A 15,990-nucleotide genomic window follows, 5' to 3' on the forward strand; every position below is an offset into this window, starting at 1 on the left:
CACTTGATTAAAATTTGGTAGTTTTGTTTTTTAAGACAAGAATACTTTGTAAGAGTTGCTACGTATTTCTGCAAGAGACCTAAAAGTTTGGCTGTTCGTTTTTAATGATGCTGGAATGCGCTGGGGGTTCTGATCATTTTTAAAGTTCCCCATCAGCCTTTAATGCTTTTGGTATCCATGATAATTATTTCCTAATCCATTATTTACAGTCATTTCTTCTGAATTTATTAGCTGGATTTATTCTATAAGCTAGAACTTCCTTCATCGGGGCGCCTGGGTGGCACAGCGGTTAAGCGCCTGCCTTCGGCTCAGGGCGTGATCCCGGCGTTCTGGGATCGAGCCCCACATCAGGCTTCTCCACTATGAGCCTGCTTCTTCCTCTCCCACTCCCCCTGCTTGTGTTCCCTCTCTCGCTGGCTATCTCTGTTAAATAAATAAATAAAATCTTAAAAAAAAAAAAAAAACTTCCTTCATCAACTATTTAGTTCCCCATGAAATACCGTTCTTATAAGAAAGACAGGGGACACCTAGGTGGCTCAGTTAAGCATTCAGCTCTTGATATTGGCTCAGGTCATGATGTCAGGATCGTGGGATCAAGCCCCTCATCTGGCTCCACACTGGGCACGGAGCCTGCTTGTGATTCTCTCTCTCCCTCTACCCCTACCCCCCACCCCACATTCATGCTCTCTCTTAAAAAAAAGAGACAAGATAAAACTTTGATGTTTTCTTTTTATATATTAGTTTACAACTTCCATGGAGACTAATGAAAGGTTTTTTAAAATGTCATTATTCATAAATTTTTATGTAGTTGATTTGCTTTTTATCATTCACTGTATTTCTTTTTGATGAAAGTTGGCTCTTGAGTCTACCTAAAAAGATATTCCAGGCTGATCTACATTTGTGTATTTCCTGTCCCAGACCTAGTGTAGCCATATCTACAAGGCATCGTAGTTCCTTTTTGTGGGAAAAAGGTTTTTAGAGACTACAATTTGAATGTCAGAGAAACTTGCTGCTGCTAGGCCTTTCAGTGGATAGAGGTTGAAGACACACACACACACACACACACGCACACACACTTATAAAAAGACATGAGTTTATACTGATACTTCAGATTCTAATTTAAGTTTATAGGGCTTTTACTCTTGTCTTTATTATTGTATCTTTTTTCCTTTGCATTAACAGTTTTGGTTCCTAAAGATATTAATGTAATTCTTTGCTTGCTTTTGTCCTGCAGAAATCTATAGTAGTGTCAAAATAACAGTGTTAATAGATTAGTTCTAACAATGTGATTACTGAATGTATTTAAGATTCTTTTTTTTTATTCTTAGACCATTTCAGTAGGCATGTGTAGTAAAAATTCTGTGTTTTAAAGTTGCTCGAACTAATTTTTTGTGTAGTTCTCCCACGGACTTGATAAACATTTAGGGTTCACTGATCTCTGTTTCCTTTCAGCTTTAGGAATTTCTTTTTTCCCTCAGATCTTTTCGGTTTAATTTAGTTTTTTTAAAAAAAAAATTGGTGCAAAGCAAATGTTTTTAAAAATGTACTTTGATTCCTCTCCACTCTTCCCTCTTTCTCTACAAATAACCATTTTCATTAGTTTTTAATTTATCCTTCCTGGTTTTTAAATATAAGCTAACATGTACGTGTCAGTGGATGTGTGTTTGACATAGCCCTTTTTAAAAATATTTATTTAGTTAGTTTTAGAGAGAGAGTGTGTGTGTGTGCAAGTTGGGGGGGGGAGAGGGAGAGGGAGAGAGAATCTCCAACAGACTCTGCACTGAACACAGAGTCTGACTTGGGGCTTGATCCCGCAACCCGAGATGATGATGAGATCAGCACCTGAGCAGAAACCAAGTCTGGCGCTTAACCATCAGAGCCACCCAAGCACCTTGACATTGCCCATTCTTAAAACAGTCTTCGCTGCCTAGGCTTTTTAGGTTAGTGAGTGTGTGACCTCACTGCATGGTGGTGCTGTGAGAATTGTCCTCTTTCCTCTTTTTTTTTTTTTACACTTTCAATGTCTCCCCAAGTCCTCATCGCTTAACTTTTGGGTTTTTTGTCAGCGGCTTTGGGAGCCAATGTCTATTAATGGGAAGGGAAAAGAAAGACAATAAAAGTTGAAACCGTGTGTCATTTTCTCATAAGGTAGGGTTATTTTTCCCTGTTACTAAAGAGGAGGAAGTTGAAGTTCAGTTAGCTGTAGTTACACGAGATCACATGAGCGGTAAGAAGTCAGTTCATAGTTGAGGATTGAGTGCACCTACAGTCTATAACGTATCAAGAATGATGTGCGGAGAGCTCAGCATTTCAGCGGTGGGTGTGCTGGCATATTGAAAAGTTTTTTCTTTTTTTAAAAAGTATGTATGTATGTATGTATGTATTTATGAAAGAAAGAAAAAGAAAGAAAGAAAGAAAACGAACAGAAGGTGGGGTAGGAGCAGAGGGAGAAGCAAGACTCCCCGCTAGGCAGGGAGCCTGATGCGGAGCTTGATCCTAGGTCCCCAGGATCATGACTTGAGCCGAAGGCAGACGCTTAATGGACTGAACCACCCAGGTGCCCCTTGTTTTTATTTTTTGAGTGGCACTTGAGAATCTGATAGAAAACCTCACTTTTGTATTTTTTTTAAAGAATTTTTGAGAGTTATATTTTAAAATGTATAATGTTTAACCTATATAGTTTTTTAAATCAGTTTTCATGAAGGCCAAATTTATTCCATATATTTTCCTTCAATTTTAACCTGAAACCAATGCCTAGAGCATCCGTTTAATGTTAAAATGGCAAATTTGCAGTCAGAATAATTATTTCTGTTCTCAGATACCATTTAATTTATGAGAATCATAAATTCCCTATCTTCTCTCTGTTCTCTTAACTATACGTGGAAATTCTTTCTCTTGAAAATGTGTTGCCCCATATTTAACAAGATTTTTTTTTTTTCTATTCTAGTTTGGGAATACCTGCTACTGTAATTCAGTTCTTCAAGCACTTTATTTTTGTCGTCCATTTCGGGAAAAAGTTCTAGCATACAAGAGCCAACCTAGGAAGAAGGAGAACCTTCTTACCTGCCTAGCAGACCTCTTCCATAGCATAGCCACTCAGAAGAAGAAGGTTGGGGTGATTCCTCCTAAGAAGTTCATAACAAGATTACGGAAGGAAAATGGTAATTCTTCTACTTCTGAATGTATTCTTACATAGCAGGAAGGGGCATCTTCTAAGCCTCAAAGCATGTTAGCCATTGAAAAACCAAAGCTGATGTTCTTGTCTGTAAGGAAGTGCTAGTTTAGTGAGGAGGTAGTCACACAGTAATTAATCTGAGGTGCAATTAACGTTAGAAGTATTTCTACAAAGACCAAATTCTGTAGGCCAAGGAATGAGAAATGATTTTTTTTTTTTTTTTTTTTTTTTTTTTTTTGCCTTCTTGGCTTTTCTATCGAGAATGAAGTTGGGTCGTCCCCCCCCCCCCAATTATTTGTTGTTTTTGTAGTGCTTTCATGTATGTTAACCCATTTGATCCTTACACTACCCTGATTTAGAGAGCATGTTATTTCTCCCATTTTAGCCATGCAAAGAACAGAGGCTAAAAAGCTTTCCAGGAGTCATACTCCAGGGAAAGAGCCAGAGTAATAAAACTTTTTGGCTTAGGGCAGGTGGTTTTAACTCCCCCACCCCCTTTTTTAAATAGTTACTGATTAACCCCCACTTCTCTTTTCTCTCTTACATGTTTTTTGTTTAACGCTCACAGCAAGCCCAGAAGTCAGATGTTATTACTTCACTTTACATGAGATAGTGAATGCTCAGAGAAGTTAAAATGGCTTGTCAGGGTCCCACACATCTTCCTGACATCTAAATCCTGTATTCTGTCTAGTGTGGTATATTACCTCAAAGAATTCAAGCGGGATTTAAATAACATGTAGAATTCTGGGGTTTGTTTGATTTAGGCATTTTAATCATTGTAGAAATAAAATTGAGTGGAATTTTTAGTTTAATTTGTTACCAAAAGATACAGAAATAAGATTTGAGAAGTCTTTAGGATTGGTTATTAAACACACCATTGAATAATCCTGTCCTTAACTGAGTTCACACTGTTCATTATCCCATGAATTGAGATAAACCTGGGTCATATCTAGTTTCCTGAAACATAAGAAGACACTGAGATAATATGGCGACAGGCTATTATTCTTGAATCTGATTCACGTGTTAAAGATTTTATTCATTTCCTCCACATACAGATACAAAGCAGTTGATCATTCACAAAAATACATCTTTTTGTGTTTTCCCTATGAAAGCCAAACATCTTTCTTAAATTATAAATCTGTGTAGTATTTTCTATTTTTAAGAACACCAAATACAGCTCTGTTAGAATGTGGCTGAATGATTCAAGTCCTCTCAGTCTTTTTGTCTGTATTGGTATGAAACTTCAAGGATTTTGTCCTGGTAGAAAATTCATGTACATGGTAATTGAACGTACCATCCTTTCTCAGTGATTTTGTTAGTATTTTAGAAATGTTCAGCATCAGAAACATGAAACACAGAATACACATTATTTTCTTTTTCAGTTAATAGTGCATTTTTCTTGACCTTTTTTTTAAAGATTTATTTATTTGGGGGGGAGGGGCAGAGGAAGGGGGGAGGAGCAGAGGAAGAGGGAGAGAATCTCAGGTAGACTCCCTGCTGAGTGTAGAGCTAGGCGCAGGGCTCAGATGCAGGGCCTGGTCTCACGACCCTGAGATCATGACCTGAGCCAATCGAGAGTCGGACGCTTAACCCGCTGAGCCACCCAGGCGCCCCTTGAACTTAGTCTTTAATATATTGTATGTGCTCTTAGTTTGGGCTGCTGTAACAAAAGTACCATAGACTGGGTGGCTTAAACGAGAGATGGGTATTTCTCGCAGTTCTGGAGGCTGAGAAATTCAAGAGTAACGTGCTGGCAGCTTCAGTGTCTGATGCGGGCCGTCTTCCTGGTTTGTAGGTGGCTGCGTTCGTGCTGCGTCCCCACATGGTGAAGAGAGAAGCACGCTCTCTCATGTCTCTTCTTAAAAGGGCACTAATCCCCATCTTCAAGACCTAAAGGTCCTCCCAAGGCCCCATTTCCAAAGAGCATCACATTGGGGGTTAGGGTTTCAACATGTGAATTTTGGTGGAGGTACACGCGTGTGGTCCTCAACGTGACCTTTAAGTGTGCAGTGACTTTCTAAATTTAGATGAAGTCATGCTGAACACAGAGCTCAAGTTACTGTGTTTTGAAAGTTGTGTATGTGTGGCTTTGTGTGTTTGCTTGTCAAAGCTGGGATGTTTTTACAGTGTTTATTATTTTTTAGTAATTCAATATTTTCTGAAAAATTTTTATATGTTTAGGCAGAGTAAATTGATGTATAATAGACTTCTTAAATATTTTGTTCAATGAAACTGATTCCAGGATGAGTATTCCAGACTTATTTTCTCATAGTTTTGTTTCATTTTTCTGTGCCTCAGAAACAATATTTAATGGCAAAGCATGTTTATTATTTGATGTTGCTGGCATTTTGTGTCTTTTGAAATATAGTTTTGCCTTTTGATTTTTTTCCTGATAATTTTGTAGAGGAGAGCATACAAATTAAAGAGGATTTAGTGGGTTGCTTAATTGCTTAACTCTCCTTCTGAGATTGTGTTTGCTGTTTTTTGTTTTGTTTTGTTTTGTTTTTTGTTTTAATCTCTGGAACAAATGAATGTTGCCCATTTCAGAATTTCCACTAACTTTCACTGTTGGACTGTTGTTCTTAAATCAGTTTTCTTCCGTGATATGCTGTAAATAAACTTCATGTTTTGTATTTTCAGTAGATATTAGCTCCATATTGTGTTAACTGCTGATACTTTATATAACTAATCATTTTGATATTACTTGGGAAGAATCTATTTTAATTTCAGTAATAGATTTTTGTTTTCAAAATTTTAATTCACGTTACCTAGTCCTAGCATATGAGAACTGTAGCGTAGTACTTTTACAGTGTGATAACACTTGCTCCATAAATGTGTTATTCTTGATGATGGGAAACTAGTTGAATGTTTGAATTGATTAGTTATTATATATTTAGCTTCTGCTGAGTGCCAGAAACCAGTGGAGAAGACGAACAATCATGTAATATAATGTATTATAGCCATGAAAAAAAATAAAGCATGGAAAGGTAGTTAATCAGTTAGTTGAGAGAGTTGAAGTGAGAAGCCATTGGAAGGCCCGAGGCATAATCGTTCCAAGCTGATAAAATAGAAATTGCAGTTGCCCTGAGTGCTTGAAGGATGACAAGGAAATTAATGTGGCTAGAGTGGAGTAAGATGAAGATGGAGAAAAAAGGGAAGGGCCTAGTGCTTGGATTTTATTTTGAAAGCCATGGCAAGCCGTTGGAGGGTGCTGAGCAGGGGGTGAGCTGTTCTGATCTGCATTAGGAAGAGATCCCTCTGGCTGCTGGTGGTATGGTGGTGGGATCGAGTGGGCATGGGCCGCGTGAGTACACGCAGGTAGACAGCCAGGAGGCCGTCGCACTACTATAGGTAAGTAATGAAGCCCTCTATCTCACACTGCTAACTTCCTATAGAAGAATTACAACATGGACCGATGGTCTAATTCTGGGCTAGCTGGCAGTGGCTCAGCTTGGGACCATTTCAGGTGGGTTTGACAGTCCCATCAGCGGCACTTGTAGCTGTGAGCGTTCCGAGCGTTCTGACTCACTGAATCTTAGCAGCACACATAGTTCGCACTGTTGTTTGGGGCCAGATTTATTCTCCTGTCATCGTAGCTGTTTCAGCCCCTGTCGTTCATTTGGTTCGCTCATTCATTCATTCGTTCATTTGTTCATTCATAAAATGTCAAGCTCATCTAAATATGTGACAGGCACTGTTCCGGGTGCTGGGGAATACAGCAGTGAATGAGATAGAAAGGATCCTTAATCTCAAGAAACCTGTGTGTACATAGCGATGCTTCAGCTGATGTAGAGAGATACTAATATAAGTATAGAACTATATGTATTTAAGGATTGGTCTTCCTTAAGTGAGGAAATAATTACAAGTAACACCCACTAAGTAGATTTGAGTGAATAATTTCCCATACTCATTTTAATCCTTTTTCCTCCCAAAGAGCATAAAAGATTATTTTGTGTAATGAAAGCTACCTGTTTCTGAATTATGAAGAACACATAACGTTTTTATGCATGGATTTAGTTTTCATTTTTTTTTGCATTAATGTTGCAGCTGTATTGGTACTTTAATAATTTATACCTTTCATATACATTTATTTAATAATGAAATTGTCTGTCTCTCCCACTAGACTGTCAGTTCCATGATGGAGGGAACCCATTTGTTTTTGCTCACCATTGTATTCCCAGCACATAATCCAGTTCCTGGCACATAGTAGGTGCTTACTAAATATTTGATGAGTGAGTGAATGAATGAATGAATTTGTCTAATTTGCCAAAGCAACTTTGAAGTCCACCTTTCCCATCATGCCACTTAGCAGAGAAGAAAGCAAACCATAAGGAAACCAAGATTTTAGAAATTATGTAATACACTTTACGGGGATTGTCTGCGGCCATTTAGTTGATGTTGTTTTGATGTTTATGTGGTCCTGGTTGAAGTTTTTAAATCGGTATTGGCTACTTTTAGGCACAGCGAGAGTCTGGCACATTCAGCATACTGTTTTTATAGAAAATGGACTATAAATTATTTTAAATATTTCAACAAAATGCTTGAAGAGTATTTTCTGGTTTACTTTACATCTCGTTTCCAGGGGAGCATTCAAGTCAGTTGAGGTACGTCTGTGAATGTGATGTCATTGTTCTGTGTTAAAAGAACATCCAAAAAAAGATGTTTCAAGTTTTTAAAAAACAAAAACATTTGCACATTTTTGCTTTACAAATTATTTTGAAAGACATGCATAGATGCTAAAATTTTAAACAGGATTTTCTTTTTTCTTAACCAGAAAAATTTTTATTTAGATCTTTTTAGTTATTTTTTAATTTTGTAGTTAATTTTAAATATTTATGGGAAAAATGTATTCTTTAAAACTTTGGTTATAAAGAACTTGATTTGGTGGAAAAGAGACTATGTTGAACTGTGGCGTTGAGCCAGCAGATAGAGATCCACTGCAGTGAATTGTTCATATCTCACTTTCACTAGGCCCTTAGAGTGTTGATAACGTATTTTTACTGGTCCTCTCCCACTGTCCTTCCTTTTAGATTCCTCCCTGATTTTTCCAATTTGTTTGTACTTTCCTTGAGCCCCCTAATCAACTCTAGCATATTTCCTTCTAGTTCTTAGCAGACCTGGATGGTTCTAGATTTGTGACCTGGGGATGGGTAAGTGAGAGGTGACAAGGAGACTTTAAAGGGTATCCTATGCACTTCTGGAAGCTGCCTGGACACTCAGAGTGTCAGGGTTGGTGAGGGAGTCGGGATGGACAAAGAAACCATGAATCAGGCCGTCAGTGGGTGAGGGGAAGTTGACAGATGACCACAGAAAGAAGGGGGTTGAGGGTAGTATGGCGAGATCTTAATAGCTTTTTGACAGAGGGTGAGTTTTTCACATGCAAAGGAAAGTGTAATGATTGAGAAGTGGCTGCAGAGAACTTAGAAATGCCAAAGATTGAAGAGATGTGGAGTTTAGAACAGAAAGTTGTTTCTGGAGCGAACAGCAGAAAGGGTTGAGAAAGAAGGAAATCCCAAGGATGAGGAAGGACATAAGGAACAATAAACGGCTGAGTGTAGTAGAGGATGGGAGAGTGGGGTTGGGAGGTAGACTCGTATTTTCAGGGATGAAGGCTCATTGCATTGAGAGGCAAGGTGAAAGGTAATTGACTTCAGTTATCCCAGCGTTGGCCTAGACCGTCCAGTGGTGGAACCATCTAAGAGTTCTGAGCATGACTTGGTTTGGTCTCAGGGAGATGGAGTAGACGGCCAGGAGGTTTTGCAGTGAGCTGTGTCACAGTGTTGGGAGTGACACATGGACTTCTGCTGGGAACAGGGGATGGGGAATGGTGTCACCGTGCTTGGATCTATCCCTCATGGGCAAAAACCACTGGACACACAGAATACCAAATTATAATCAGTTAGATGTTAAGTCCACATAGGCTATGCAGTATCAGTTAGGACTTGGGCTTTTATTGTTCTAAAAAATAACATAAGGAGTTTGTTTAAGGCTAATCAGATCCCTTAGGACAAGCTTATAGCAGAGAAATGAAGTGCGGCTCTAACTGCATTAATATTATTGTGTTTGATTTGAAATCCAAGAAAGAGGTTAAATAAATTGCCTGTGACATACATGTAATTAAAGGTAGAACCGTCCTAGGAATCCAGACAATCTTGTTCTAGCAGCTGCACCTTAAATCTGAGGCTTTTTAAAGGTCTTATTGACACCAAGATTAAAATCAGTCTTTACCTTCTTTGAGTATACCTCCCAGATCCACATTTTCACTTGTTCCCATTCTGTTTGCACGGTAACTTTGCAAAGGAAGATGGTGTTCCATTTTACAGACTAGAAAATCAAGGCCTTTTTCATTACTAGGAGGTTGAATGTTCACTCATGTTTCTTAGCCTTCTGAATTTTGTTTCTATAAATTGTTGATTTCCATACTTTGTATTTCCTTTTGTATAAGCTCTTTTATGTGTTGCAGATGTTAATAGTTTTTGTCTTATGGAATCTTTTTAACTTTTTCAATGATTTCTGATGCACAGAACTTAATTTTATGCAGTCATAACTGGCTCTTCTAAAAATGTGATTTTTTGTTCTTTTTATCTTAGACTTTCCCTAAGTTTTGTTCCTAATTTGTCGTCTTTCATTTAAAAAATGTTAGCTGTAATCTTTCTAAAATTTACTAAATGCGTGTCAAGGATCTAAAGGTAAAATTTTGCTGACCAGGTCGTCTGCTCCGTGTGTGTTTGATGGCTAAGCCGCAGGTGCCGTTGTGTGCCTGGGTCTCCCAGGCATGCTGCTTTGTATGCAGCTCGTGGCGTCGGACTGCCTGGCTTGTATCCTGGGCCTGCCACTTCCCGGCAGCATGACTTTCCCTCTCTGATCCCATTCCCTCATTTGGAAGAGGACAATAACAGTGTCACGGAGTTGTTAAAAAGATCAAATGCGATACTGCCTGTGAAGTCCTTACCTTTCCGTTTCAGGTTGCGTGATGTCAAGCGTGGGGGTATAAAGCATTTTATGTTAGTGACTGTTTTTCCATGATATTTATTCATTTGTATAGTTACAGGGAACATTTCATAGAGTTGTAAAAACTCACATTTTAGAGATTATCCGGAATAGATAATTTGTGATACCCTTGTTTCCTATACCTGACTGCAGATCAGAGTCGCCTGGAGGAACTTTGAAAAGTCCCAGGTTCCAGGCCTCACCTCTGACTGAATCCCTAGGATGCGTGGCCCAGTCATCATCATTTCCACAACCTTTCTGTGTAGTTCTTACCCAATTGGCTTCGCATTGGCAAGAGGTTGTCCAGCTTCTGTTTTAAAACGTGCTGTGTCAAATAAAGAATAAAACTTGCTGTGTCATAATCTTTGTGGAATAAGATGAGCTAATAAGAAGCAGTTGTTTCTTTTTTTTTTTTTTTTTTTTTTTAAAGATTTTACTCATTTATTTGACAGAGGCAGCGAGAGAGGGAACAAGCAGGGGGAGTTGGAGAGGGAGAAGCAGGCTTGCAGCTGAGCAGTAGCCCAACGGGGGGCGGGGGTGGCCTCGATCCCAGAACATTGGGATCATGACCTGAGCCAAAGGCAAATGCTTAATGACTGAGCCACCCAGGCACCCCAAGAAGCAATTGTTTCTGATCTCTTCCATATATTATATAAATGTATGAGGGTAGGTTTTGCCCTTTTCTCGTGGATCACCTAGTATTGTTGCTTTAAAAAGAAGATTCTCGTTCATCTTAATTGTATTTTCTCCAAGTTTAGTCATAATTTTATGTGAAAGATAATCTGTTTCTTGTACATGACTGACAATACCAAACATTTGTGCTTAGTTCTGATAGAATATTGGATATTTGTTTTAAATTTAGTTTTAATCATAAGTTTTTAACTCTGAAGTAATTCTCTAATATTTTAATTTTTAGAACTTTTTGACAACTACATGCAGCAAGATGCCCATGAATTCTTAAATTACCTACTAAATACAATTGCTGATATTTTACAAGAAGAGAGAAAGCAGGAAAAACAAAATGGCCGTTTACCTAACGGTAATATCGACAGTGAGAACAACAACAGCACACCAGACCCAACATGGGTTCATGAGATTTTTCAGGGAACATTGACAAATGAAACCAGATGTCTTACTTGTGAAACTGTAAGTATGTCATAAAATTTTGTATAGAGCAGATTGAATTCATTTTTATCAAAAGTTCTTTGAGGATGAATGTGAGAGATGAACATGAAGGTTGTGTACTTGTCAGTTGAAAGGACTCTGTATACTTTTTCGTAATGCCGCTTATTAACAGTGAATACCTGAGGTGACAGAAGTTGACCCTTGAACAATAGGGGTTTGAACTGTATGAGTCCACTTATTTGTGGATTTTTTAAAAAATATATAGTACTGTAAATGTATTTTCTTTATGATTTTCTTGATGACATTTTCTTTTCTCTAGCTAACTTTATTGTAATACATACTATGATACATATACAAAATGGGTGTTAATGGAGTTTTGTGTTATCAGTAAGGCTTCTGGTCAACAGAAGGCTATTAGTAGTTAGCTTTTTGGAGAGTCAGAAGTTACACACAGATTTTCAACTGCGGGGACGGAGGTAGGAGGTTTTGGCGTCCCTGACCCCTGCATTGCTCCAGGGTCAACTGTATTTGATTTTATTTCAGTGTAAGAAGCCGTAGAGCCATGTTCTGGAAATCATATGTCTGTGTCTTAGTTAAGCTCATAAGAAACTTACAAGTCAGGGAGGTACATTAATTTGTTTTCTTACAATTATGTTTATTTCCTTACAATTATGTTTATTGTTTATTGTTGGAATTAAAAACCAGAGCATACTGTGGACACTCAAGTGGGGGGAAGTACCCACTTGCTGGATACTTTGTGAAGATGAGCAGTAGGGAAGAACCGTGAAAATGGATTTTATGTGGGATCAGATAGCCCAGTCCCTTTGTTGTATTCATTTCTCAACAACCTTGTTACTTCATTTCTCATTTGAGGAATGAAAGATCAGGCATCTGCTATTCAGTTTTGCCGGTGGAGCCAACAGGGCCCTTTCCAGCATGTCTTCCCCTTCAGCACAGGATCCGGTTTATAGCGTTTAGTAGTTTGCATTGCATGTAGCTGTCATGTTTTCTTTAGCCTCCTTTAATCTGGAACATTTCCAGGTTTTTTTAGTCTTTTATGACATTTACATTTTTAAAGAATATGTCCTTTTTAAAAAATCTAGCATTTCTCCTCTGGAGTCTGTCTCATGTTTCCTTCTACTGAGAGGTGGGTATGCACTCTTGGCCGGAGTGATTCAGTTAATGTTGTGTCTTTCTCAGGGTCTCACGTCTGGGCACACAATATCCGTCTGCCTCTCGTTGGTGAAATTAATTTTGATCTCTCATTCACTTTCTTCAGTTGATAATGACTGGTTTTTATTCCCTGGCAACTAGTAGGCAGTCTGTGGGGGGACACAAATATCTTGTTCATCAAAATCTCCCCTGAGATTTAGCATCCGTTGAGGATTTTTGCCTAATCCAGTCTTTACTATGATGGTTCTACGACTAGTTTTTAATAGCACAGAAGAGTAGCATCGTCCATTGGAAAAGAGAATCCACAAGCAAGGAAAGTAAGACAAATGTTTTATGGATGTTTGGAAGAATAGCATAGTTACTTGTTTGACTACATCAGATAAACATACACTTGTGGAGGCTAATAAGAAACTGTATTTTTTTTTTAATTAATGGACTTCAGAAAAATTGAGTGGAAAGTACAGAAAGTTCCCAAATATCTCTCTCCCAAATATCTCTCTCCTTTCCTCCACTTTCCCCTGTGATTAACTTCTTACATTAATGAGGTGCATTTGTTGCAGTTGATGGACCAGTAATGTACATTATTCACTAAAATCAGTAGTTCATATTTGAGTTCAGTCTTGGTGTTGTCTGTTCTGTGGTTCCATTTGTTTTGACAAATGTATAATGACACATGTCTATCATTACAGTATCATACAGAGTAGTTTCACTCTGTTTCACAAATTCATCCCTCCTTCCTCCCCAAATCCCTGACAAACCACTGATGATTTTACTGGCTCCATAGTTTTGACTTTTCCAGAATGTCATATATAGGAATCATAGAGTATGCGGCCTTTTCAGATTGTTTTCTTTCACTTAGCAATATGTATTTAGGGTGCCTCCATGTCTTTTTGTAGCTTTGTAGCTCATTTCTTTTTATCACGTAATTATATTTCATTATGTGGATATACCGCAGTTTATCCATTCACTTATTGAAGGACACTATTGAAGGACAACTTGCCTTCAAGTTTTGATGATTACTGCTTTGCCTTCTCTGGGCCTTTTGCCTCTCCATAGAAACTGTAGAATCATAAAATTTAGAAACTAGTTTATTACCCACAATATAATGTGCTGTGATTTTGAAGGGGACTGTTAAATCTATAGATCAAGTTGGAAAGAACTGACATCTTGACAGTCTTGAGTCTTACTGTCCATTTACATGGACGATACATTTATTTACATCTTTGATTTAGAAAGAAATCATCTTGTAGTTGTCCTCATGTCGATCTTGTACATACTTTGTTATGTTTATATAGGTAAGTGTGGTTTTTGTTTGTTGTTTGTTGTTGGTGCTAATGCAAATAGTATGGTTTCTCTCTCTCTCTCTGCTCTTAAAGCAAATGGTGACTCTTTTGGTTCAACCATGAATAAAAAAGTAGGGTCTTTAAAAAGTAGAACCATAATCCATACCGATGAGTGATCTATTGACTGTTGATTATGCATTGATCTTTTTAACTATAACCAGGCATTTGGAAAATGATAGTTGTCAGTAGTGTAGTTTTAGTTAATGAAGGACACAGTAGTAATAAATAAATAAAATTATCTTGTGGAAATACATTTTTATTGGTGATGCTCTCTCACATCAAGTGAAAGAGGTATGATTGAGTGTTTGAGACATTAACATCCTGTGAAGATGTTTTTGGGTTGGAATAAGGATTATTGCTTATTGCTGCAGCCATTAGTTAATTATGGTAAGAGTTTGGGCAATGTTTGATGGCAGGAATTGGTCTCAATACTCATATTTGTTCAATCTAACCAACTCCAGTTATTTTAACAGAAGTTTAGTAGATACCTCTTATAAAGAAAAATTTTATTGTAGCTGAGTTCTAAGCTTTAGGAAATAAATATATTGTCCAATTATTAGAACAGTATTTCAGTTGGAATAGTAGGTATAATCAGAGAATTTGGCAGTTGCTTAATGTTTGGTAGGATGGAATTTGGTCCGTGTTAGAAGATATGTATAATTCATCCTCTTCAATAAAACAGAAAATGGTTAAATTTGCTTAGCATGTTGAGAAATGCAGTAATACATGAAGCTGGCAAAATAGATTGGGGAGGTTTTTGGGGTATTGTGGTGTAAGGCTTTTGAAGTTTATATTATAGACTAAGGATGATGGGGAGTGAGGATTAGATGGAGAAAGTGATATCACCCATCCTTGTTTGCTCAAATATTTGTTAATTTTATTTGTAACGGATGGATAGTGATCCTTCCACCCATTCTTCGCTGGTTCTCCTCTGGTCTGCAATATATATTTGTAGATAGTCTCCTCAGAATTAAAGGCATGAACTGAGAATATTTCCTTAAAATCTCAGTCATCATCTTCCAGTTTCAGTAAATGATCATTAATACTGTGCCTTTATCAAATTCAGCGAGAGGGATGAAATTGAGAGTTTCTCAGAGTGAATAAATATCATTTCTTCATTTAGTTTTGCACAAATATTTGAGTACTGACTATGCCAGGTAGAAGATGGGGAGGTTGGCAGAAGATGAGTAAGACCTTGATTCTGATCTCAAGATGCCCGTAGGTGAGCATGCAGACTGGTCAACCAATAGGTAATTTCAGTACAGTGTGTTATAGTTCACGTAAGCACCAGAGTCCTTGGGAGTTGGAGAATAGTAGAGCTGACCTATACAGGTGGGAGTGGGAAGGAATTGTGCAGGTTCAGAGTGGGCTTCTTGGAGGAGACAGGGTTTGTATGGCAGGTTTTAATAATGCAGTTGTTAATATCCCGGTTGGTAGGAGGTTGGGTTTCTGTAACAGCACCCTCTTCTTGTGTTCTGTTCTTCGGTGCTTTCTTCTGGTCCCATTCCTTTTCTACTGTTTATTCTTCAAAGGTGGGCATCCTCCAGGGTTTCATTCTGGGCTGCTTCACACTCTGCCTTGGGAGGATCACGTTCCATTTTGTTAGCGCCTGTGCTCTTGACTCCCCACCCACATCTCTAGCTGACAGTTCTTTACTGAGTCTCCCACATCCTGGGTGTGACCTGACATTAGAACATGGGAGTCCAACAACAACCAGACGTGTTTACAAACACTTTTAGAAGTTAAATACTGCCCCACTTGGTGGTTTCCCGGTACCAACACAATTGTCAACCCAAACATAGTAACTCAGATATATCCAGATGATCCAGAACAATCCTTATGTCAAATTTTTTATCTTGTAATAAGGATGAAAATCTAAAATGAACTCCCCTGAGGCAGTGCCTGAGAACCACAAGCCTCATTTTGAGACTCTTTAATCTTATATTTCTCTTTAGCCTACACATAAGGCCCTGCTCAGTCTGGCTTTAGCCTGTCTCTAGCATACTGTCCCTCGCCACCCTACTCTCCTTCCTCCCAAACTGGGCCAATTCTTTTTCCTGACCCCCTTTTCCTCTCTCTGTGTTGTCTTTCTTATTCTCTCTTTTTCACTGAATCTTTCGAGACCCACATCACTTATCTCGTGGTGTCAGTAGACCTCGTGTGCATAATACTCTTAGCTACACC

General features: G+C 38.2%; 1 protein-coding gene across 1 annotated transcript in view; it reads left to right on the forward strand.

The window, feature by feature from the left end:
• USP12 (ubiquitin specific peptidase 12) overlaps positions 1 to 15,990 on the forward strand; it is a 103,209-nt gene that overhangs the window by 65,011 nt on the left and 22,208 nt on the right. The window contains exons 3-4 of the mRNA XM_045797063.2: positions 2,948 to 3,161; positions 11,082 to 11,311. Coding sequence (XP_045653019.1) covers positions 2,948 to 3,161; positions 11,082 to 11,311 — 444 coding nt within the window. The remainder of the gene's footprint in view (positions 1 to 2,947; positions 3,162 to 11,081; positions 11,312 to 15,990) is intronic.

Source organism: Ursus americanus, chromosome 10 (assembly GCF_024610735.1).
Source record: "Ursus americanus isolate L20-20 chromosome 10, mUrsAme1.1.p, whole genome shotgun sequence".
NCBI lineage: Eukaryota > Metazoa > Chordata > Mammalia > Carnivora > Ursidae > Ursus > Ursus americanus.